The sequence below is a fragment of the Sarcophilus harrisii genome, chromosome 3, assembly GCF_902635505.1.
Source record: "Sarcophilus harrisii chromosome 3, mSarHar1.11, whole genome shotgun sequence".
Taxonomy (NCBI): domain Eukaryota; kingdom Metazoa; phylum Chordata; class Mammalia; order Dasyuromorphia; family Dasyuridae; genus Sarcophilus; species Sarcophilus harrisii.
In genome coordinates this window covers 607,570,728-607,597,014 of record NC_045428.1, presented here as the reverse complement: position 1 = coordinate 607,597,014, position 26,287 = coordinate 607,570,728, and the positions used below count along the sequence as shown (strand labels likewise).

The 26,287-nt window shown below is 38.7% G+C and overlaps 1 protein-coding gene and 1 long non-coding RNA gene across 3 annotated transcripts; both read right to left on the bottom strand.

The window, feature by feature from the left end:
* Positions 1 to 4,792: 4,792 nt before the first annotated feature.
* LOC111720302 (zinc finger protein 2-like) lies at positions 4,793 to 6,736 on the bottom strand. The gene is given in 2 exon segments (XM_023501490.2): positions 4,793 to 6,643; positions 6,646 to 6,736. Coding segments are annotated over 2 exon segments (1,140 nt in total). The 3' UTR covers positions 4,793 to 5,594.
* Positions 6,737 to 8,431: 1,695 nt separating this feature from the next.
* LOC116423061 lies at positions 8,432 to 18,101 on the bottom strand. 2 transcript variants are annotated; one of them, XR_004233546.1, is made up of 4 exons: positions 17,746 to 18,101; positions 12,025 to 12,174; positions 9,402 to 9,527; positions 8,432 to 8,466 (listed from the first exon to the last, which is right to left on the bottom strand). It is a non-coding gene; the product is annotated as an uncharacterized LOC116423061 (long non-coding RNA). The 2 variants fall into 2 exon arrangements; XR_004233547.1 differs by lacking the exon at positions 8,432 to 8,466 and adding an exon at positions 11,274 to 11,386 and having other exon boundaries at positions 9,456 to 9,527; positions 17,746 to 18,100.
* Between the last annotated feature and the right edge of the window lie 8,186 nt (positions 18,102 to 26,287).

Here is a 26,287-nt window from a genome sequence, read left to right as displayed (position 1 = left end):
TTCTTGTCTTTTTTCACCATTCTGATGTGGTAATTCCCCTCTACAAAAGTGAGGATATGCTTGTAACATTCAGACTTGGGAATCAGGCCTCCACATAGCTTATGAGGAATCTTGTGCTCCTTGTAGCCAGTAATATCTTTTACAAGACTGGATGGCATAACCCTTGTGTTGGTGAAAATGATAGGTAAGAAGATAATCTGAGCAAAGCAAAGAAATATGAAAAGAAAGGGGAAGAAAAATAAAGAAAGGAAGAGAAGTAGAGGAAAAGAGTAGAAATAAGAGAAGAGAGACAACAGGAAAAGAACAGGATAATATGATGATGATGATGATGGAGGCATTAGTGGTTTGAAGAAGAAAATTTAGAAAGGAGAGAAGGATGATTTTAAATGTAGGAAATGGAAGAGAAAAATATGACAAAATGATTTACATTCACACAGGACTTACATATGCTGGTACTGGTCTAAACAATTCTGTTTAACTTCTGTAACATTACTATAATTTTTAAGGCAAATATAAGGCACAGATACAAGAAGGAATTTTCTCATGATTCCATACTAATTATAACAGGAGAGAATACAAATCTGTGTATCTTGTTTATAACGTCAGTATTTCTGCCAACATACCACATTGCCTATCAATGAAGTCATTCAACTTTTTGGAGTATACCAAAATGAGTTTAAATTTGATCAATTCAAAGATTAGCCATGATCCTAGCAGCCTTAGTTTTAACCACCATTCATGAGATACTCTTAAGAATTCACTTTAGCTACTTTTCTGTAGAGAACTATTCTTCATTACTGAAATATCACTGAATTGTCTATTATTTCTAATGAGAGTTGGATTTAGTTAACTGTTATTTAATTGAGAATTTCTGAGGAAAATTCCTAAAGAGAATGAAAATTATAACTTCCATCTTGAGAGAACTGCATTGTTGAGATGCTGTTCGATTGTTTTGGATGTCTCCAATAGTGATGAGTGATGAGTAAATTCTAAGTGACAATGTCTTCATTTTCCTGCTTTTGAAGATCATAGGGTCAATATTTTTCTTATCACCAATTCCTTGTTAATCTATTTTTCTATGTCTTTGCATCATTCTTTAGCCAGGATTTAGAATGCTTCCATATGCTACATGACCTCTTACTGTCTTTCTCCAGCTTTTCAATGTAAAGTCTCAACTGTGCCATTAAGAAGAGCACCATAGAACTGAGCCAAGATGGCAGAGAGGACACACACTTCATTCTGAGCTTTCTTTCTACCTCTCTACTGATTACAAAATTCAGTATCGGAAATAGTGCTTGACTGGTAGAATCCACGAATATTGGGAGTACGATAAATTACCAGCAGAAGATAACTTGAAAGATTGCCAGAAAACGTCTGTCATGATTGGGTGGGAGGAAACCAGTCTAGGCAGGGAAGCAGGACATGGAGGCCAGTGCATGCTGAGCAGAAGGGGAATGGGATGTCTCCCCAGTTGAGAATTTGCAGGGAGGACTCTACCATAGTTTGGCTGCTCTGCTTTGGTTGCAAAGTAATAGGTCAGCAGAGAAGTTACACAAATGGAAAAGGTAGAATGTACCCAAAATGCCAATTTCACAGAACCTGGCCACACCCTCCCAGCACTGGGAGTGACTCAACATGATCACAGCCCAGTCACATGATCATAGCACAATCACACTCCACTGTGTGTATGTATGAGTGAGCTGGCCCTCACTATGAGTATGGCTGCTCATCTCAGGACAGCCACAGTTCCACAGTGGGGCCAGTCATCCCAGGGCATCTACTGTTCTGCAGTGCAGTACAGCCACTCTTCCACAAAGCAGCTGCTCTTCTGTAGCATGGCCACTCTTCAGCCACTGTCCATCTGTCCCTGTTCTGTAAAGAAAGCTGGGACCTCCTTGTCCTAAAGGCAGACCCTAAGTTTTTTTTTCTTTTAATGAGTAAAAGCAAGGGAGATCTAACTATAGAAAGTTTTATACTGAAAGAGAGCAGATTTTCAACCCTGTGGAGACTAATAGCAACAGTCTCCAGGGAAAAACCCAAGGGAATATAATCTGGTCCCCACCAACTAGGGCTCTCCTAAAAGAAATTATAAAAGATCTTAAAAGAGTGCTAGAAGAAAAATGGGAAGGAAAAGAAGCTCTGCAAGAGTATGGAAAAGGCATAAATTGCTTAAAAGAAAGACCTGAAAAGAAAACAACTCCCTGAAATGTGACATGGAAAGGTAAAGAGCTCCCAGGAAAGTAGGATTGGTGAATTGAAAGGAAAATAACTCATTTAAAGAAACTGTGAAATGGAAAATAATTTATAAAACAACTCATTTAAAAATGCAATTGGACATATACAAAAGAAGTTAAAAAAGTTAATGAAGAAAATGAACTGAACAGAACTGAACAAATGGAAATGAATGATCCGTTGAGACATCAAGAATCAATCAAGCAAAACCAAAAAAATGAAAAAATAGAAAAAAATTAAATATCTACTTGGAAAAACAACAGACCTGGAAAATAGAACTAGGAGAGATAATGTAAGGATTATTGGGCTCCCTGAAAACCATAATGAAAAAAAGAGCCTGGACAATATTTTTCAGGAAATCATCAAAGAAAACTGCTCAGATATAATAGAATCAGAAGGTAAGATAGGCATTGAAAGAATTCATTGAACACCTTCTGAAATAGACCCCCAAAATAAAACTCCAAGGAATATTATGGCTAAATTCCAGAATTATCAGACTAAGAAAAAAATATCACAAGCAGCCAGAAAAAAATTCCAATACTGAGGAGCCACAATAGGGATCACCAGGATCTAGCAGCTTCCACACTAAAAATCAAGAACTTGGAATCTAATATTCTGAAAGGCAAAAGAACTTGGAATGCAGCCAAGAATAAACTATCCAGCTAAGCTGAGCATTTTCTTCCAAGGAAGATGGACATTCAGAGAAACAGGTTAATTCCATTTATTTCTAATGAAAAAGCCAGTGGAACTTGAGCCTGAGCTCGATTTTCTAAAATTGTGTCCAGCACTCCCATTAAATTGATAGTTTTCTGTTTTAAAAAAAACCTATTTGTGTGTTTTTAATACACATTGCTTTGTGAATCTTGTTGGAAGAGGAAAATCAGTGTGAAAGGGAAAAAAACATGATTCCTGTTTATTTGATGGAAATGTTTTTCAACTTGAAAATACCTGAAGGTTTCCAGAATTCCTGAGCTGTACTTTTCTTGAAGCCTTTGTTGGAAGCTCTTTCACTGGCCCATTGGGCAAAACCAAGTTTTCACCTAGCCACTCAGTCCCCAGCTCAAGCCCAGGGTAGGAATGTACAATTAGAAACTTGTTTCATTTGGGAACATGATTATTGTTATTCTTTTTTCTGTGTAACTCCTTATGTATATTCCAACTCTACCAAGAGAACTATTGAGCAAATATTGAACAAGTTACAGAGTGCTTGGCATTCTGAAAATATTACAAGGGAAATTAATCAATTGTCTAAGATACAACATAAAGTAGCTGATTCTCATATTGACAGTATTGATCCTTGTGATAGAGCAAACAGGTTGTTGAACTGGATCAACCAACCCAATCCTTTTAATAATGTATCAAGCTTGTTATTAAATTTTCTGCCTTGGATATGTTTTGTTACCCTGGCATGTTTCCTCCTGCTCTGTTTTCTAAGGCACATTCGTCACTCCTTAGATGAGCTTCAAGTATCCCTTCTTTTTCTCAAGATAGCACAGAAGAACAGGGAGAGGTTGAGGGCCAGCTCTGAGGAGGCAGAAGATACAGATCAGCTCAGGTTTTTCCCTGAAGCTTGATCCTTGTTCAATGGCTGTGAGAACTCAGGATGGTGGCTCACCACCCCTCAGTTCTGTCTCTAGGGAAAAGGATGTCCTTGTAGATTGCAAGGAAGGCAGGAAACTGGGTGATTTCATAGCTTATAGTTCCATGAGAAAAGACTAATGTTCCCAGAAGAACACACTATTGCCTTTGTTAAACACACACACACACACACACACACACACACACACACACGCTTACCCTCAGATGAATAAATGGAATTTGCTCTTATCTCCCACTTGACCTGTGTTTCATGTCAGCTTGTCCTCCAGCCCTTCCCCACCAAGGTCTAGCAGCTCACAAGGTGCCTGGCTGCTAGGGCTGGATGGGCAGGAACATAAGATATTTCTAAGATAATCAACTGAATTCATGTTATTTGGCAATTTTCTCTCATGTTTGAAAAACATTATTCATGCCATTATTTTTATTCTGATTTTTCTCATTTTGGAATTTAGGGGAAAATATTTTCTTAGAAATACTAGTATTTGAAAAATAATTTCTAGAGGATTATATAAATGTGGCCTTAGAAAATGAACTCTTTTTGATCTGGATTCTGTAAAATTAAGTGAAAATTGTAGCTAGAATATTTGAAAACTTGCCTGTTTATTTTCCTTAAAATGAATATTAAATCTTTTTAACCAAATAATAAATTCTTATCCCAACTCTTTACTTTTAATATTTGTCAAATACAAGATTAGAATTTACATGATATCTCACTGGGCTCCCAATCTGTCATAGGAAGCGATTCCACTTAAGAACAGTGACTTATACTTGCAAAAGCTTGCTGATGTAGCAAAGTGATTTGTGCAAGATTAAGCAAGATATAAGGGGAGAGTTTTTCTGGAAATATGCCTAAACTATGACACCTCTTCTGAGGTCAGATTTCTGAAAAGACCTCATATCCCCTCCTACCCACTTGACATAATTTAGCAAGATAAGGTCAAATGGAACCTAAGTACAATATTTTAAAAGAAAATTAGAACATATAACATATAACTTATCACACAGATGGAAAGCCAAAGAATTTAGGAATAAACAAGAGAATGAAGAGGAAAATTAAGTAATAAAAACAATTTAAAATCAGATTTTAAAATCTCTTAATTATTATTGATAGATAAAGGGGATTAAAACAATTGCTTTCCCCCATTATACAGACCCTTCTTTGGATACCAATCTTGGGATTTCAGAGAAAAACTCAAATCTTTTTTCTGATCTTTATACACAGTATAAAATTGCAATGTCTCATGAGATCTGTCCTACAGAAAGAGGACTTCCCTTATTCATTATATTCACGTTTCATCTGGAACAAGATTTCTACACAAAGGATGAGATCCAAGTGAAAGCCTTTCTGCAAATATATTTTGTATAATATTTTTCCACTATGAATTTATGATTTATAGTGACCCTAATCTTGCAGGTAAGGGCAAGTTTTTCTTCAGCACATTTGTAAGTCTTCCCTCCACTCCGTATCCTCAGATGCAAAATTAGAAATGAACCTGGGCAAAAGAACTTCCCATGCCAAGTCCATAGGAAACTTCTTCCAAAGTAGAAAATCCCTACTGACTAATAAGCTCTGTCTTCCATTTTTATGCCTTTATCCATGATTTCAGTCTTCTAGGAATATTCTGAAAGCAATTCAGGGATGAAATGAGCTTGAATGTTTTTCCACATGGATTATATGAATGAGGTTTTACATCTAGTATGGAATCGCCCATGTCTAGTCACGGACTAATATATATGAAAAAACTTTACAACAATCCAGACACTTAAACGTTTTTCTCTAATGTGCACTCTCTGTTGCTAAGCAAGATTTGAGCATTGTCTGAAGATTTCTGTCCAATGTGGATTTTCTCATGTTTACCAAGACTTTCACGTCGTGTGAAAGCCTTTCCACAGTTATTACATTCATAAGGTTTCTCTCCAGTGTGGATTCTCTGATGGACAGCAAGATGGGAGTGATATATAAAAGCTTTTCCACATTGATTACATTCATAAGGCTTCTCTCCAGTGTGGATTCTCTTATGTGCATCAAGATGGGAGTGCCTTATGAAAGCCTTTCCACATTCATTACATTCATAAGGTTTCTCTCCACTGTGGATTCTGTGATGGACAGCAAGGTAGGAGCGATCTATGAAAGCCTTTCCACATTCATTACATTCATAAGGCTTCTCTCCAGTGTGGATTCTCTGATGAACTTGAAGGGAGGAGCGTTTTGTGAAAGCCTTTCCACATTGGTTACATTCATAAGGCTTCTCTCCAGTGTGGGTTCTTTGATGAACTACAAGGCAGGAGCGCTTTGTGAAAGCCTTTCCACATTCATTACATTCATAAGGCTTCTCTCCAGTGTGGATTCTCTGATGTACTTCAAGGGAGAATTGCTTTGTAAAAGCCTTTCCACATTGGTTACATTCATAAGGCTTCTCTCCAGTATGGATTCTCTGATGTACTACAAGATAGGAGCGCTTTGTGAAAGCCTTTCCACATTCATTACATTCAAAAGGTTTCTCTCCAGTATGGATTCTCTGATGGACAACAAGGTAGGATCGATCCATGAAACCCTTTCCACATTCATTACATTCATAAGGCTTCTCTCCAGTGTGGATTCTCTGATGTACTTCAAGGGAGGAGCGCTTTGTGAAAGCCTTTCCACATTGATTACATTCATAAGGCTTCTCTCCAGTGTGGCTTCTTTGGTGTACTACAAGGCAGGAGCGCTTTGTGAAAGCCTTTCCACATTCATTACATTTATAAGGCTTCTCTCCAGTGTGGATTCTCTGATGTACTTCAAGGGAGAAGTGCTTTGTGAAAGCCTTTCCACATTCATTACATTTATAAGGCTTCTCTCCAGTGTGGATTCTCTGATGTACTTCAAGGGAGAAGTGCTTTGTGAAAGTCTTTCCACATTCATTACATTCATAAGGCCTCTCTCCAGTGTGGATTCTCTGATGTACTACAAAGTAGGAGCGATCCATAAAAGCCTTTCCACATTCGTTACACTCATAAGGCTTCTCTCCTGTGTGTATTCTCTGATGTACTACAAGATAGGAGCGCTTTGTGAAAGCCTTTCCACATTCATTACATTTGTAAGGCTTCTCTCCAGTGTGGATTCTCTGATGGACAGCAACACTGGATTGAGATGTGAAAGTCTTTCCACATTCGTTACATTCATAAGGCTTCTCGCCAGTGTGGATTCTCTGATGGACAGAAAGGTAGGAGCGATCCATGAAAGCCTTTCCACATTCATTACATTCATAAGGCTTCTCTCCAGTGTGGATTCTCTTATGTACTACAAGGTAGCAGCGCTTTGTGAAAGCCTTTCCACAGTCATTGCATTCATAAGGCTTCTCTCCAGTGTGGATTCTCTGATGTACATTAAGATAAGAATGATATGTGAAAGCCTTTCCACAGTCATTGCATTCATAAGGCTTCTCTCCAGTGTGGATTCTCTGATGTTCACGAAGATTGTCACTCCTTGTGAAAGCCTTTCCACATTCATTACATTTATAAGGCTTCTCTCCAGTGTGGATTCTCTGATGTTTAGCAAGATTGGGACGATCTATGAAAGCTTTTCCACATTCATTACATTCATAAGGCTTTTCTCCAGTGTGAATTCTCTGATGTTGAGCCAATTTGGAATAACATGGGAAAATTTTTCCACATTGATTACATATGTAAGATGGTTTTCTGTTTTCATGAGTTCTCTCTTGTTTAGCAGGAGTAGATCGCTCTTTCAAAGTCTTTCCATGTTTCTTACATTCATAAGGATTCTCTCCAGCATTAATTCTCTGATGCTTGGCAAGGGAAGACAGTACAAGAAATGCTTTACTACATTCATGACAGTCAGGTGTTTGCTCTTCAGGATGTATATTCTTATCTTTAGCAACACTGGAACTTTTTCTTAAAGTTTTTTTGTATGTATTCCATTCACAATGTTCCTCTCCAATGTGGTTTCTTTTGCTTAGCAAGAACAGCCCTGTATTCACTATATTCAAAAGGTCTTTCCATGAGACCATTTTAGATTTGCACTCATCTCCTTCATATCAAACCATGTCTCTGCATCTGAAAGAAACAAAAACACAAGTGCATAACATATGCCGTTAGTAGTGGCTAATAGTAAAATCATTAACTTTAATTTCTCCAGGCAAAGTTTTCAAACTGAAATGGATAGACATTTTAAAAATTGTTCTTTTGTCTTTTTCTATTTTGTTTTTAATTTAAATAAATATCAAAAAGTACAAATAAATATCTTTTGGCTTAAGGAAGGTCTACGAAAAGTCATATTAGACAGGCTGAGCCCTTTTTTGGTTGTAGATAGTTGGATGGCCCCAAATTTCCAAAAAGGATTTCCACTAGGACCATTGATTCTTCATTTGAAGGCACTGAATTGCATGGAGTCCAACCCCTCATTTTACAGAGGGGTTTTACAGACTGAGGTTTGTGATTCAGAGAGATGGCTAAGACCTCCCCTACCACAGGAGTTCAAGGATTCCAAGCCAGTTTTCCCACCCTCATGCCCATCACATGAAGAAGCCTCTGGAATAGTAGCCTGCACCCCAGCTTGCAACTCACTCACCAAGACAGGAGTTCCTCAGGCCTCTCTCACATGGGAGATGAAATATTCTCTGGGAACTGGAAGTCCTAGACAGGAGAAGATAGTGGGTGTGGAGTCTTGAAACTTGTCATTTATTCCTCATTGAATAGGCCAGGGTGCAAGGCCCATTGGGTGTTCAAGGGCAACTCAAAGATTGTTTTCAGGGTGCTTGTTGCCAGGGAAGAGGGCAGAGGGAAAGGAGGCCATTCAAGAAATCCGAATCAGAAGATCCTGATTTTCGTGCCTCCACAGCAGGATGGTCATCCCACAGCCTCCATTTATAGACATTCGAAGCAGCTGGTAGAACAGAGAAGGGAGCACCAGGCCTCCAGTCAGGAAGCCCCTAATTCAAATTTAGTTTAGACACATCCTGGCTATGTAACTCTGGGAAAGTAATTTCCTGCATTTGCTTCAGCCCAAACCTATAAAATGGGGATAAAGCTGGCACCCAAAACAAAGGGTTGTGGTGGGGAACAAGTGCAATAACATGCATGAAGGAAGCTCTGAGCACAAGATCTGGATCCCAGCAAATGTATGGAAAGACTTCCTCCCTTCCCTTTCTCTCCTGTGTTGTGCAGGCCTTTGGTGGATGTAGGAAGTAAGAACAAGGGCTCACTTGCTGTGCTGGGGATTTATGAGTTCCACCAGGGTCAATGAGATACAATTTTATTTTTACCAAAAGAACATTGCAAAGACAAAACGGTTCCCCAAAGGGAGGGGTTCCTTCTCCTATCCCATGTTCAGTGAAAAGGAGCAGGACCAGTTTTAGAAGGTTTGCAGACACAACTGTCGGGTTCCCATCCACAATGCAAAGACCACTCATAGAAGAACCAGGCAGCAGGAGGACCTGTCTCTTGGGAGAGGAGGCAGCCCTTGGGCCTTTCTGAGAAATAGTAAAAGCCTGAAACTCTGCACCTTAGGGAGGGGATGGTGACACTCCTGTTGTTGGCAGTTCCAGAGTTCCAAGGGAAGCGCTCCTTACCCAGGGAGAGCAAGTTCTCAGCGTTCTCCAGCATGACCTCCTTGTGCAGCTCTTTCTGATCCGGTTCAACAGATCCCACTCCTCTGGGCTGAAGTCCACAGCCACATCCTTGAAGGTCACCAACTCCTAAAACACCAACACCCAGAGGACTTAAGAGTTGAAGCATGCTCATAACTGACCTAAACTAATGCTCCTCAATGTACAAAAGGGACCTGAAGCATGGAGGAGGCATCTGTCCAAGGTGGCACCCTACAGGAGTCAGGAGTCAACATCCCCAAAGACCAGTGGAATATAGAAAACAAATTTTATATTTTCAGGTGGAATAAATTGAGAAATGTCTTACTAGAAATGGTACTGCCTGTGGAATCAGGAAAGTTCTATCAGAGAGACATGAAGATTTTTGGAAGTAAAATCAGATAGTGCTATGTTAAGAAAATGGCATGAAGTATGTGTGTGAAGCTAGCAAGTATTATGTGCTGTAGAGGTAAAACATTTCCATGATCACTCTGGAGAAAAAAGATCTTGTGAATTTCCCAAAGTCAGAAATTAAGTCTTATCCAGATGAAAACACTATCCTTCCCCACCAAATAATATTTTATTTTCCAAATGCATGTACAGATAGTTTCAACATTCATTTTGTAAGATTTTGTTTTCCAAATTTCAGAATCACACACTTCTTAATAAATCTCGCCAGTGGTCACCAATTTTAAAAAGCAAACTGAAGCAGAGAGAAGGAATTTACCAGAAAGATCACATCTGTATGAGAACACTTGAGCTCATCATGCAAAGGCTCCCATTTACACTATACACAGCTGCTGTGGACACAGTTGCTGACATGTTAGAATGGAAGTTTCTTGAGGGCATGTCCTTTTGCATGTCCTATATATTCGAACAAAGCCTCTTCCCTTTCTAAATGCCTGTTGCTTTGACCCAAGCAATGGTGAAGGAAGAGAAAGGCTAAATATGAACTGAGTATGATGGAGCTATTCTAGAAGTACCTAATTACAGCTGAGGGGTCTCGGGAGAAAGAAAATAAATGGAATAAAAGAAAACCTACCAGGAAGCAAAGAAACACTGGACAGCTCCTGATCCATGTGTAGCATTTATTATGTAAGTTTGTTTTATCAAATCTGCTATATGTTCTGTGCTTACCTGAAGTTTTTTCTTCTGTTATTTTGTATTTGAGGTTAAAACAAATTATAACAGGGGCTGCTAGATGGGGCAGTGGATAGAGCACTGACTCTGAAGTCAGGAGAACCTGAGTTCAAATCGACTTCAGACACTTAATACTTCCTAGCTGTGTGAGACTGGGCAAAGTCACTGAACACTAATTGCCTCCGCAAAACAAAACAAAACAAAACAAATAAACAAAAATCACTATTATAATAACAACAAAAATGGTAAAGAGAAGGATTCAGAGATTTGGGAAGATGTGTGGCCTGAAGCAGCAGGAGCTGAGCAGCAACAGGAAGACAATTTCTGCCCTGCTCCCAGTCAGGAAAGGACAAGAGTTGGGGAAGTTTCCAGGGTTCTGCTCCAGACAACACCAGGGTCAAGGGTTTCCAGGAAAGTCAGTGGCTACAGGAGGAGTTGGCCACAGGACACAAGTGGTTAGAAGGTGTGTGTGTGTGTGTGTGTGTGTGAATGAGTGAGAGTAGGGGAGATAGTGTTGGACTAAAGCAAAGACATGATACCCACAGAATAGACACTAACTACATGTGAAGGGTCACCTTGTCAGTGACCTATATTAAGGGAAAATTTAAACAAACATGTGGGAACAGCAACCAGGGGAAGTGAGTTAGTGCTGAAAATGCCAAAGGGACAGTGAATCAGTCCAAAACATAGCAGAGAGAAGGGCAGTGTTGTTATTACCGGATTCACTTTCCTGCTTATTTTTGTAAAGGATCCACAGAAAGAGATGGCCAGCCTCACAAACCATCCTCCAGATGCATGGACATGGCTCCTTGGGCTGGTGCTGGCTACATCTGTGGGCAGAATACACTCACCTGTAAATTGTGGTATATGAATGGTATGGAATATTATTGTTCTGTAAGAAATGACCAGCAGGATGAATACAGAGAGGACTGGTGAGACTAACATGAACAGATGCTAAGTGAAATGAGGAGAGCCGGGAGATCATTATATACCTCAACAACAATACTGTGTGAGGATGGATTCTGATGGAAGTGGATTTCTTTGACAAAGAGAAGATCTAACTCAGTTTCAATTGATCAAGGATGGACAGAAGCAGCTACACCCAAAGAAAGAACACTGGGAAATGAATGTAAACTGCTTGCATTTTTGTTTTTCTTCCTGGGTTATTTCTACCTTCTGAATCCAATTCTCCCTGTGGAACAAGAGAACTGTTCGGTTCTGCACACATAGATTGTATCTAGGATATACTGTGACCTATTTAACATGTATAAGACTGCTTGCCATCTTGGGGAGGGGGTGGAGGGAGGGAGGGGAAAAATCGGAACAGAAGTGAGTGCAAGGAATAATGTAAAAAATTACTCTGGCATGGGTTCTGTCAATAAAAAGTTATTTAAAAAAGAAATAATAAAGTTAATGTCTTTATTTTTCTAAAAAAAAAAAAAAAGAAGAAGAAGAAGAATACACTCACCTGGGCTGGGGGTCTTCTGTTCTCAGGGGCCATTTCCTCTGGCTCCAGGCTCCCTGCTTGGGCCAGGCCTTGGTCCTCTGCAGGCTGTTGAGACGCCTGATTATAACTGCACAGATGTTGTTTCCTTCTTTTCCTGGACAGGGGGCTAGCCTACAAGGAATTACAGAGGGTGATGTTCCAGGGGAGTTACTATTCCCTGGCACTGCCCTTAGGGCAGAGACCCCAACCAAAAGAGGGAAGGAGGCTGAAAGGAGTGCCAGGTTGAAAAATCTAAATAGTGGAGTCAAGATGGGAAAGAAAAGGCAGGATATTGCCTGGACTCTCTCCAGTTTCTTATGAAGTAACTTTCAATTAAGAGTAGAGTGACAGGATCTACAAAAGGATGATGAGAAAATTTTTCAGCCTTAGATAATTGAGAAGGACTGCAGGAAAGCTATATCTCACTTGGGTAAAAGGGGAACATAGCCCCAGCACAGATCAACAACCAAGGCCCAGTGTTCCCCGATAAGCCAAGATTGGAAAGTTAGATAATTGAATTGGTTCAGGGGAGGAGAGGAAAGGGAGGTACAGAGTCACTAGGTCTCTCACCTTCTCTTCCAAAGCCTCCTGGATCCAGTGGCCAGATATAGATCAGGATGAATGGAGATGACCCTGGAAGCAAGGGAGACCTTGATCTTAAACTAATCTCTCAGTCTCAACACCCACTGAGTGATTAAAGTTAGAAAAGAAATGAAGCCAAGAATGTTCTCTTTCACCCATTCAAAATTAAGAAGTCTGGGAGGGAAAAGTCCCCAAGGTTAGTGGTCATACGGGCAGTCCAGAGTTTACAAGATAGAAGGGATAGGGAATAAGATGACTGGGGTGGGATGGTATAAACTTGAAGATGAGCTCATCTTCTCTTACTCCTACTGTTCTGACTCCTTTCCTCTCCCCCATCTTCCTATAGACCCAAAAGACAGGAGGGATTTAAAGCCCCAGATGGGATGAGAGTGTGTAGAACCTCAATGTCCCCTGAGTCAGAAATCTCCCTGCCAGTGATACTTGGCCCTCCCAGCATCCCTTCTCCCCAACAGACATATTATCTAGAAAATAAACTGAGGGATAAAGTAAGGAGGTAAGGACTCTGAAATGGAGTCTCCAGGGAAAGAACAAGGAATCCTAAGGCTGAGAGACAATCTAGTCTGGGATTCAGCTCCCAGAACCTATGGTGAGGGAAGGGGCAGGAAACAGGGAAGCCTGGGTAAAAAAGAAGAAATTTAAGTGTCCAGAAGTGATTTAGGTGAACAGTTGAATCAGGAGAAACAGGATGGCTGAGTCCTGAAATCTAAGCAGAAGATGGGGGAAGGTTCCTAAGATTCTTGGGTGGATTTAGGTCTTAGAATCCTGAAAGGGAATGTGCCAACAGTGAGCCACATGCCTTGGGCATCAGGATCCCAAGATGTGCAGGTGCAGAGAAGTTTGCCCAGGAAACAGTTCAGTTCCTGCAACCAAGGAGGGTTCCTGGGGGCAGAAAAGCAGAACCTGTGGAACTTCATAAGAAATCATGTCTGAAAGTGCAAATTCACTTCACCAAACAGGAGTTGGAGGCAGAGCTAGGACACCTGGGTCCAGAAGGGGAGGCTGAAAGTAGGACTCCTGGGTTACCATGGGGAAATTCTGCCTTTGGACAAATATGACCCGATAGTAAGCTTGCGGAAGAGGCAACACTGGATATTTGTGAAGTGTGAGAAACTGAAAAAGAGGTAGGGGCCAAGAATTCGTTAAGTAGTCAGACCTGGAAGTGAATTGTTCTGACAGATGGGGAGGACACTGGCCATCAGAGCAGATAAGAAGTGTGAATGCTTATGCAAGGGCAGCCAGCAGAAGGCAGGACTTGTGAGGAGCCCTGGCTCACACCTGGCCCCAACAGAGATTTGTTGCACTAAGTAGAAAACGGCAAATCCAAGAGAATGCCCAGAGATCTCAGTTCCAAGCCTTCCTGCTTCCCATTAGTCTATTCCAGGAAAGCCTCTGATGCTCAAGAGCCCCAAGCAGCCTAGCCCCTGAAGCCAGGTGGATGGGACCTCACTCCCAAAACTCTGAATGCTGCCTGCCTCTCTTCCCCCAACCCTGCCTATCATTAGGTAGCCAATGGCCAATGGAAAGGCTCTTCTCCAGATCTAGACTCCTCCTATGCTTCCAAACTCCACCCTACGACTCTTATTTCACCTGGCCACTTACCCACCAGGCCTCTCATCTTATCTCCAATGAACTCCTCCTCCCCCATGCTTCCATCATTGTATGTTCTTGGAGGAAGGATTCAGGACTTTTATCTTGCCACTGGACTTGGCCGAGCACTGCCTCCCTTACATCCCATTCAAATCAAGACACCTCCCTTTTATCTGTGGTCCTCTAGAAGAAAAAAACATCATCTGAACAGAACCAGCTACACCCAGGGAAAGAACTCTGGGAAATGAGTTTGGACTGCTTACAGTTTTGTTTTTCTTCCCAGGTTATTTTTACCTTTTTAGATGTGATTTTTCTTGCACAACAAGAGAACTGTACAAATATGTACACACATATTGTATTTAAGATATACTTTAACATGTTTAACATGTATGAGACTGCTTGCCATCTGGGGGAGGGGGTGGGGGGAAGGAAGGGAAAAGCTGGAACAGAAGTGATTGCAAGGGTCAATGTTGAAAAATTCCCCATGCATATGTTCTGTTGATAAAAAGCTAAAACAAAATAAATAAATAAATGATTTTTTAAAAAAAGAACAAAACATCACAATCAATAGAAACCTCTTGGATTCAGAAAAATGAAAACTTTCTACAAGCCTTTCCACAGTGAAACCATTATGATTTTCATGTTATTCAATTTCATATTATATTTGTAATGAATATTTTATATTGTATTCATAATAAATATATAATAATTTAGATTTCTCAGAGCTGCCTTTTCTGGGTTAGAAGCCATGACTCACAATGCAAAGTAAAATTATCAAATATTATGATAATGTATATTCTTGTACTGTATTGTACTTATGTATAATCAGTGAATTGACTGAAAAAGTACACAAAATTGTTCTTATCACAGAACTCTGTACTTTGGAGAAGGGGTAGTCATAACAATCAAGATTTGAAACAATCCAAGAACAGTTGTATTGTCTTCCATTGGGAAACCAATCAAATTTGTGAATGATTGTATTGTATCTTACTTTCCCTCACCCTTCCCACTTAAGATTTGTGTATAAAACCTCTGCCTATTCTGCAACAAGTGGAGATCTCCTGTGCAGGAGAACTTCCAATTTGCAACCTGTATTCCTCACTGTGTAAGTGCTAACAATTTCTAAAACCTGCTGCTAGTCCAACTCCTCACATATTCATTACATTATGAGGCTTTTCAACATGATAAACCTTTTATCTAATAAGATTTGAATTCCAACCAAAGACCTTCCCCAACTGATTGAATATATATATTTATGGCTTTATATATAATAGCTATTATTATGGCTATTATTTTAAAATTTTTGAACAATTCTCACAGAAAATTCCACATAGGCTTTTCTTAATCGTTACTTTGGGTTTTATAATTTTACAATTACTAATGAATCTGTCTGCCTCCATTTCTATATTTTAGAGAATGAGGAAAATAACAAATCTAAGATGTAAGGCTAAATCAGTCCAACACATTCGCCTTTCTGTCAGATGCTGAATGACAGGAAGTCTCAAAAAAAGTAAATAACAATCTCTGCCCACAATAAGCTCACAACATAAGGAGAGAAACAACAAGCTAAGAAATAACTTGCAAACAAGCTACAGGCAAGATAAATAGGATATCATTTAAAAGAGGGAAACACTGAAAGTAAGAGAGCTTATGGATGAAGTCAACTATGAAAGCTGTCTCACAAGATGGAGACACTGTTCTAAAAATTGAGTGAAGGCTGGCTTCACCTCAGGCCCAAATTTCTTTCTCCAGAGATCACCAGTTTTACATAGAATGGGATCATATAACCCTTTTCTTGTGGGACTAAGGGCTATCTTGGTATTAAAACTTCCATATATCATAATTTAATAATCCTAGAAATGTGATTGGGTTAGAAGTTTTTCCTCATTTACAACTTAGAATGTGAGGTCATTTCTGCTGACTAATCAGGGCAAAGATCCAACCTATAGGGAGTGTTACCCCAGGCCCTTATGTAATCATTGTCTGCTGATTATCTCTTCCCTCTCTTCACTGCCAGACCACTCTAGGTGGTAGGGGGATGCTCAAATCTCCCAAGCTCTGTCAAATTAAAACTCCTTTGTTTTCTACCTTAAGATGCTTCTGATTTGTTCAAGTTGAAGGTCTTCTGGCCCTCAAAGTTAAAGGTTTCCTATAGAAAGAAAACTTTCAGTTGGAAAATGAAGCTAACTGGGAGGCACAAATGAGGGCCTTTGCACATTGCCAGAGAATAGCTAGAGAAATTACTTGAAGGCTAGAAACAGAGTGTTATGGGCCAGAGCTCTGTACTTGAAACAAGGAGTCTTACAAGGTGCTAACTCAGTGGAATTGATAAGACAACAGTTATCTAGTTTAGCGTGGTGATTAATAATTCTCTAGTTCAGTACATGTACTTAGTACTTAATGTAGTTCTACAGGATTGACACCTATCCTACAAGATTCACACCTATGATATAATTATAATAAAGCATATCAGCTGGGACAAACTCAGACAGATTCATTCACTCCATCTCACACCACCATGGTAGCTGGCTTGTCCTCCTGCATTTCCTCCACTGAGACCAAGCTAGCCCAGGGCCGAGGCAAGGAGACAATAATGAATTTGGACTTTAACACTTGGCTATGCTCCTGGTGATTACTAAAACAAAGGCTGCTCTAGAGACCTCCAGAAAACGAACCAGAACACTATAATAGGGTATCATCTTTCTGCAATAGCAAGGAAGCCACCCTCATGAGATCCCAAAGAACTAAGGTATAAGAACCCTGTCCATAATCAGTGAGGAAAAGAAAGCTTTCACATTTGCAGGTTGGTAGAAAACCTCTGGTGTTTACTGAATCTGGGAAAATTGGATCTTTAGGAAAATCATGGAGCAGTTAGGCGGTGCAGTGGACAGAACACCAGCCCTGAAGTCTAGAGGACCTGAGTTCAAATCTGGGCTCAGACATTTAACACTTCTTGGCCGTGTGACCCTGGGTAAGTCACTTATTCCCAATTGCCTAAGCAAAAAAAAAAAGGAAAATCAACTTGCTGGCTAAATGGATGCATTGGAGTCAGATAGCCTGGAATCAGGCCAACCCACAAGCAGGCTGCTGCAGTACTCAAAGGGTGAGATGGAAAGGATCTGCAACAAGAAGGTTGAAACATCAGTGAAGAAGATGGATTGCAGAGATGTTATAGGGTTGACATGTGGGGATACATGTGGGGATAAGAAATAGGATTCATGGAGGACATCTTGGTTGTAAGCCTGAGGGAATGAGAGGGTAGTGGGGCCCTTATCAGGAAAGAAAAGAAGATGAGTTCAGTCTTACATAGTAATTATAAGACATCTCAAATTAGAGAACTAGTTTGATATGTCTAAAAGACATTTGGAACAGAGGGGATTGAAATTGATTGATCTCATTTTTTTATATCAAATAGTATTTTATTTCCCAATTACATGTAAAGACAAATTTTAACACTTTAAAAAATTTTATTCAATTCCAAATTCTCTCCCTCCCCTTCTCATTTCCTCTCACCTGTAATGTTCTTGGTTCGGTTTTCTGAAGCTCTTTGGGGCAGCCTTCTTTTCAGTTCAGTAATCACCAGGAGAACAGCCAGGTGTTAAAGTCCAGATTCTTTATTATCTCCTTCCTGGGGCTGGGCAGCTTTCTGGAGATTCTTTCAGACCAGCCTTGGTCTCAGTGTAGAAATGCAGAAGGAGAGCCTGCCAGCAGAATGGTATAAGATGGGATGAATAAATCTATCCAAGGGCTTGTGCTTCAGCCTACAGTCCACTTGTCTTCTCAACCTCTCTAAAACGAATTTAGCTGAGGCTGCCAGCTTCTATACTCTACACTGAGTATAAACCAACCATTACATCACTAGGAAACCCATTATTTCTTATAAGATTAAATCAATCATACTGAACTAGAGAACTATTAAGCACCATTGTCTCATCAATTCTACTTTGTTAATACCTTGTAAGAATCATTGTTTCAAGTTCTGGCCCATAACATCACCTTAAGATGATAAGCAATTTACAAAAGTTATATAGATACAGTAATGTAAAACAAATTTCCTCAACTGAGTAGGGTAAGAGTGAAGGATCCAGGTCTCAAGGTAGCAGTGCTGGCTACAGCTGTGGACAATGATGACTAAATACTTTCTTGGAAAGTGCAGTATTTTAGGGAGCAAAAACATTTCCAGGACAGCAGTTGAGGAACTCTACTTGTGACTTAGGTGAGAAATGCTGCTGAGGTTGAGTCCTGGCAGACTCAAGAAGGAGGAGCTTAGGAAACCCAGAATTAACCAAAACTCAGAAATCAAACATGACTACAATTATGATCATTGTTATAAGCTGCTAACAATAAATTTTTATATATAAATAAATAATAAAAAAAAAAACAAAATTAAAATTAAAATTCAAGATGAGTAAGGAAAGGAAAAAGAACTTGACAGTATCTACTCTGGTATAAAAGAAGATAGTAGGGTTAAAAAAAAAACAAGCCATTAATGTCTTAAAGAGTAACATCAAAGGTATTCAACAAGTCCAAAAGGAGTTCCTGGAAGAACATAAAAAGAAATTCAAAAATCAAATAACAGATCAAGGAAATATTAGGAGGGGAAATGAAAGCAATCCAAGAAATTATGAAAACAAAGTTAATCAATTTGAAAGAGGTTAAAAAAAAATCCTTGAAAAAAGGATTGACCCAGAAGAATTGTGTGACCTTATGAGACACTAGAAAATAACTAACCTCAAAAAAAAAAAAAAAAAAAAAGAAGAGATATAGTTGGTCTTTTCATTTTCCTGGTTATTGTCATTGGGTTTGTATAGTATATAGTACAAATGGTTCTAGGGGTTCTATTCATTTCTCTCTGCCTCAGGTGAAGAAACATGAAGGGAACAAACTAGATTAGAAATAACGACAAGAATTGAATTCAGTGGCCCAGGACTTAATGTAAAACTGAAAATCAAGATTGGATCTTCTGGTGAATGACCAGTTTAAGAAAGATAGAGAAGGAAAAGAAAGGAGAACCATGAACACAGCACACCCATACCTCCTGAAAATTGATGGAGAACATCTTGTCCAGCCTGAATCCTCCCTGGGCGATTCTAAAAACCTTGTTCCAGACCCACTCCTCCCAGTGGTCACTAGCATAGCAGGTGAACAGCCAAGTCCAGATCCTCCGGCACAACTGGCAAGGAGCCAGTCCCTGAGACTCTGCCTTTGATGCAGTAAGCCCATCACCAAACTCCTGGCCCCAGAGCAAAAAGCTTGGGGACAAAGTCATCTGTTCAGCAGCAGAGCTCAACCTTAAAAAGTCTCAAAATAGGCTGGTAAATGGAAAAAAAGCAACAATAACAAAAACCCTGAAAATAGAAAATTACCCTGGTGGAATAGATGTTTAAAAGCCAATCTTAAAACAAGACAAGGTCAAAATGCTCTTATGCAGTCTGTAAGAGAAATATGAATTAGTCTTAGGTGTGACAAGTTCTCCTGGAAGAGCTCCAAAAGGATTTGAAAAATCAAATAAGAGAAGTAGAATAAATTTAGAAAAAGAAATAAGTGGTGCAACAAAATCATGAAAAAAAAAAAAGTTTCACCAGTTGGTTTAAGGAAAGCACAAAAATCCACTAAAGAAAACTGCTTTAAAAGAATTGGTCAAATGAAAAGAAAGGTATAAAAGCTCACCAAAGAAAATAACTCCTTAAAAATTAGAAATGGGAAAATGGAAGCTAATGACTATGAGATCAAAAATGAATTTTAAAAAGTCAAAAGAATTAAGAAAAACAAAGGCCAAAATAAAAGCCGGAAAAAAGCAACTGACTTGGAAGCCAGATCCAAGAGAGATAATTTAAGAATTCTAGGACTGAATGCAATGATCACAAAGAGAGCAAACTGCCCTCATATCCTAGAGTAAAAAGGTAAAATATTAATCAATAAAACGGTTCTCATGGAATTCTAAATTATAAAGAGCTGGAGCCTAACAGAGCTGGACTAGAGGAAGGTTTTAGAAATTAAGTACCTGTTTAACTTATCACTTTCACAGTGAGGAATATAGTTTGCAAATAGGAAGTTCTCCTGGGCAGGAAATTTCCACTTGTTGGAAAAAAAGTAGAGGTTTTGATGTAATACGATTTTGTGGTCTCCGGATTTTAGGGATCTTCTGTTCTAACAATAAGTCAGGAAATCCTAAATCTTTTGATTGTGGAGTCTGCCTCAGAGACCTCCCATTCTAAGAACAACAATCTGTATGATTCTGAATAGACTATTTCCCAATTCATTGATGACAGATAATCTTGTCAATGGAAACCAGTTTCCAAGACCACTCCTCAGTTGATTGCTGAATGATGATCTAGTCTGTGATAATCAAAACCCAGAGACCACCCCTCAATTCACTGCTGACTGATGATCTGATCAGTAAGAACCAAATACCAGAGACTACTCCCTAGCCCTTCCCCTAGGCCAAAGAATTAGCCTATCTATGATTGAAAGTTGGATCACTTTATCTCCTTGCTTCTGTTTCTCTGTATAATTCTCTTTGAGTTTCAGCTGGCTTTGTAATGGTGTTACTATTACAATAAAGCTTTCTCCCTCGGATAAGAGATGGATTCAAGTCTGTAAATTCTTTTGAGAGACCGCACAACACCATTCTGGGACCCCAAACTTTTGGGGTCTCTTACCTGGGATGCCAGAGAAGGCAGAAGTGCTTTAGAGTAGCTTTTGACAAAGATGGGCCAGTCCTCTTTCATGGTATTTTGTGTCTGTGTCTCTGTGCAGAATGTCTGTTTCATGTTTGTTCTGTGTGCTACTTTAAAATTGCAACCAAAAAATTATTCCTGAAACATCTCAGTTTGGGGGATTGTTAGCAAGATCAGTATAGCTCAAGTCTCTAACAGCTCACTCTTCTCATGACAGAATTAGAGGGAAATTGAAATTCTGCCTCACCTGCAGGAATAAGGGAAGCAAAACTGTGGGGACCACATACAATCTTGCCCAGATATCCCCAAGCCAGCTTGGGGAATGGGGATGTGGGGGTCAGGCTCCATGGTCAGCACTCCCTGAGCCCTGGCACCTGAAACTACCAAAGGGATATCCTGGCACCCCAGCATTCATCAGGCTGTGTCCAGGAACTGGCTGGGAAGAATTCAGGTACCTCTGGCTGTACCCAGCATGGCAGTGTGAGGTGAAAAAAACAGGCAGTCTCTGCATTTTCTGCCTCAATTGTGGATATTTCTTAGCTATGAAATTTATGGCAAACTATTCTGTCTCTGCTCAATTTTCTGATTTGTCAAGAGAAATAATAGATATTATTGTAAAATGCTTAGCAAAAACCATGCTATATGAATCTTAATTGCTTTACTGAATGTAATTGCTTCATATTTGATAACTTTAGAGCCAGTATATAGAAATGCTAGTAACAATAACAACAATAAAATAGTAACTATCATTATTAAATTAGCGTGATGTGGAATCATGTCAAGGATTTCTATTTATGAAAGCAAATGTTATCCTGGGCATTCATGTAAATACTTAATACATAAATGGGAAAGAATATTATGATTAGGAAAGTGAATGACTTAGGGAGCTTCACAAAACTAATTTTTTGTTCATGAAAGGAGTTCTAAAAACAAAACTTTAGAGAACTACTGCTTTGGAGTTATGGCTCCACCATATTGTTCAGTGTTGTTACACTACAAACTGTTCCCCTGATTCTGCTCACTTTTCTCTGAATCAATTCAGACAACTTTCCCAAGGTTTTCTGACACTGTGCCTTTCTTATCTCTCCATAACCTTCCATTATATTTCTAGATCATCATTGTGGATGTATTTACCAACATATGGGTGCCATCTTTTCTTTCTAGATCTTTTTTATCCTCTGAGACAACTGGGGTTAAATAACTTGCCCAAAGTCACACAGCTGGGAAGTGTTAAGTATTTGAGACCAGGTCCTCCTGACTTCAGGGCTGGGGCTCTATCCACTGAACCATCTAGTTACATTCCCCCCGTCCCTCCCCCCTTCCTCCCCCACCCCCAGTTCTTTGAAGTAACAAAAATCCAATGGAAAATTTCATGTTGTGTATATGGGCCATATAACTTTTTAGTTTATAGGTCTACTGATTAGCATCGAGTTAGAAGAGATACAGTAGAGTGAGTTTAGGGGCCAAGCTCCAAAAGGTTTTAAGGAACTTTGATCTTTTCATTTGAAGGCCATGTGAATCTTTTGGCAAGTGTGTTTCTTTTGCAGTATATCAGGTTCTGCTTTCTAATGTGTTGTGCTACCTTCCTCTGTATTAAACATGTATCACCTCATGTACATTTTATTATGAAAATTCTAATTTTCTCAACGATATCCTTTGATACTTCCTCATTGTCCCTACCCCTCCTTATCTTTAGATAAAAACTAAGTGGGAAAAAGGAATGAGATCAACAGGCACTAACTGATCACTGAAGTGGCCTGAACCCCACTCTTCAGCCCACTGAAACTTCCATTCATTCCACTCGCAGATGACTGGCTAGAATTTTAGCTAAAACGTCTCTTATCCATTTATCTCCCTTATTTGAAGTTTCCATTATGATGAACAGTTACTTTCTACAACCCAGGAGGCACAATGGACAGAGCATGATTCCTGGAGTCAGAAAGATTTGAGTTGAAAACCACTCAGTGACACTTGGCAAGTCACTATACCTTTGTCTTCTTCTGTTACTTTTTCATACAATCAGGAAACTAATAGTATCTCCTACCTGCCATGGCTGTTGTGAACATGAAATAAGATTTCTCTATCACTTGGAAAATAGATGATACTATATGAAAGTTAGCTATTAATGCTGTGATTTAGAGGGAGAAAACTTTGGAACACAGGTTTGGTAATGGCAAATGTAGAAAACTATATTTGCATGTATTTACAAAAATAAAAAAATACTACAAGTAAAAAAAATTCTGGATTTATTTTTGAGTTAAAGCTACCTAAAATAGGAGACAAAATTAGAAGCAAAGGAAGTCCTACTTTCCCTTCATAAAACTCAAAAACATTTCATAGGAAAATCAACCAGAAGGACCTTGGAGAGAAACCAGCACTTTTGCCTTTCAAATAATTGTCTTACATCTTCATTGTAAGATATCTCAAATCAGACAGCTGGTTCAAGATGTCTAAAAGACAGTTTGGGACAGAAGGCCTTGAGGTTGATTGACCTCAATTTTTAAAAAATATTGAATATTACTTTCTTTCTGAAATACATGTAAAGACAATTTTTAACACTTTCAAAAAATTTTTGAGGGTAGCTAGTGGTGTAGTAGATAAAGCACCAGTTCTAAAGTCAGGATAGTCTGAGTTCAAATGTGATCTCAGAAACTTAACACTTTCCAGCTCTGTGACCCTGGGCAAATCATTTAACTCCAATAGCCTCAGAGGGAAAAAAATTTTGTTTGAGTTCCAAATTCTCTCCCTCCCCTTTTCACTTCCTCTCACTCTAAGATGATAAGCAATTTTGCAAAAGTTTTATAGGTGCAAAAATGTAAAACACATTTGCTCAAGAATTTTCACCTCATGAAAACCAAGCAGGGCAAGATTTGAAAGATCCTAGTCAGAGCTAGCAATGCTGGCCAGACATTATGCTGGGCTGTGGCTGTGGACAAGGAGGAATGAGCACTTGGTAGGAAAGTGCAATATTTTAGGGAGCAAAAACATTTCCAGGGCAGCAGTTGACAGACCTTGCATGTGACTTAGGTGAGAACTGTTACTGAGTTTGAGCCCCTGGAGAGAATTCAGAACGTAACAGTCAGGAGGAACTGAGGCTTAAGGTACAATTAACCAGAAATGAGAATTCAAACTTGACTACAATAGTGATCATTATTATAAGCTGTTAAAAATAAAATAAAACCAAATGAAAATTCAGGATGAGTAAGCAAAGCAAAAAGAACCAAAGAACTACTTTGGTATGAAAGAAGATCTGGGTTGATCTTCTAGGTTAAAAAAAAAAAGCCACTTTGTCCCAAAGAGTAATATCAAAGATATACAAGCCCAAAAAGAATGCTTGGAAGAATATAAAAAGGAATTCAAAAATCACATAAGAGATCAAGTAAATATTAGGGGAGGGGGGATGAAAGCAATCCAAGAAACTATGAAAAGTTAATCAATTGGAAAGTAGTTTTTAAAAAGTCTTTGAGAAATAGAATTGAACAAGAGGAATCTAATAATATTATGAGACACCAAACAAAGTAATTAAACTTCAAAAAATAGATGAGATATAATTGATTATGCTGATAGTTTCAACTAGCCCTGCACTCCTGGTATAAATCCTTCTTGGTCATAGTATATTAGTCCCAGGATGACTTTTGTTGCTAATATTTTATTTAAGATTTTTGCAGCAATATTTATTAGGGAAATTGGTCTATAATTTTCTTTCTCTGTTTTCACCCTACCTGGTTTAGCGATCAGCCACATATCTGTGTCATAAAAGGAATTTGGTATTACTCCTTCTTTCCCTATTTTTTTTATTATAATAACTTTTTATTGACATAACCCATGCCAGGGTAATTTTTTTTTTACATTATCCCTTGTACTCACTTCTGTTCCAATTTTTCCCTCCCACCCTCCACCCCCTCCCCTAGATTGCAAGCAGTCCTATATATGTTGAATATGTCGTAGTATATCCTAGATACAATATGTGTGCAGAACCAAACAGTTTTCTTGTTGCACACTTTCCCTATTGTTTTTCAAATAGTTTATATACTATTGGAATTAATTGTTTTTGAATGTTTGGTAGAATTCACATGCAAATCCATCTGGCCCTGGAGATTTTTTCTTAGGGGGTTGATTAATAGCTTGTTCTTCCTTTTCTAAAATGAGACTATTTAAATAATTTATTTCCTCTTCTATTAACCTGGACAATCTATATATTTTTTGTAGATATTCCTCTATTACATTTAGATTATCAAATTTGTTGGCAACTGGAGAATGATTGAATAAATTATGATATATGAATGTTATGGAATATTATTGTTCTGTAAGAAATGACCAATAGGGTGATTTCAGAGAGGCTTAGAGAGACTTATATGAACTGCTGCTAAGTGAAATGAGCAGAACCGGGAGATCATTATACATGGCAACAAGATTATATAATGATCAATTTTGATGGATGCTGCTCTCTTCAACAATGAGATGATTCAAACCAATTCCATTTTTTCAGTGATGAAGAGAGCCCATCTACACCCAGAGAGAGGACTGTGGGAACTGAGTGGGACTGAGTGTTCCCTCTTTCTGTTGATGTTTGCTTGCATTTTGTTTTCATTCTCATGGTTTTTTTTCCCCCTTCTATACTCGATTTTTCTTGTGCAGCAAGATAACTGTATAAATATGTTTACATAGATATTGGATTTAGCATATATTTTAACATATTTAACATGAATTGGACTACTTGGCATCTAGTGGAGAAGTGAAAGGAAGGCGGGAAATACTTGGAAAAGAAAGTTTTGCAAGGGTCACTGCTGAAAAATTACCAATGCATTTGTTTTGTCAATAAAAGATTTAATAAAAAATGTTTTTTTTTTTAAAAATAAAAGAAAAAATACAAGAGAATCTGAAACATCTCATTAGAAAAACTGGAGAACAGATTAAGGAGAGACAATATAACAATTCTGAGACTACCTAAAAGCTACAATTTTAAAAAGAATCTGGATACAGTATTTCAAGAAATTATGAAAGAAAATTGCTCTGAAATTCTAAAATAAGAGGGTAAAGGGGAAAAGAAAAAATCTATTCACCAACTGAAACGATCAGAGGAAAACTTACAAGAATATCCTAGCAAAGCCTCAAAACTCCTAGATTAAGGGGAAAATATTGCAATCGAATCAGAAAATAGGACAGAATAAAATACTGCAGAAATAGTCAGGATTTCACAAAATGCAGCAGTTTCTACATAAGTTTTGTTACACTAAATTTCAAAGAACAAAAGACCTGGAATTGTATCCTCAATAATTTACTCAGAAATCTGGAATAGAATATGGAATGAGGGGAGAATAGACATTTGACAAACTGAAAAACTTTCATGTATTTGTAACAAAAGAGAGACTCAA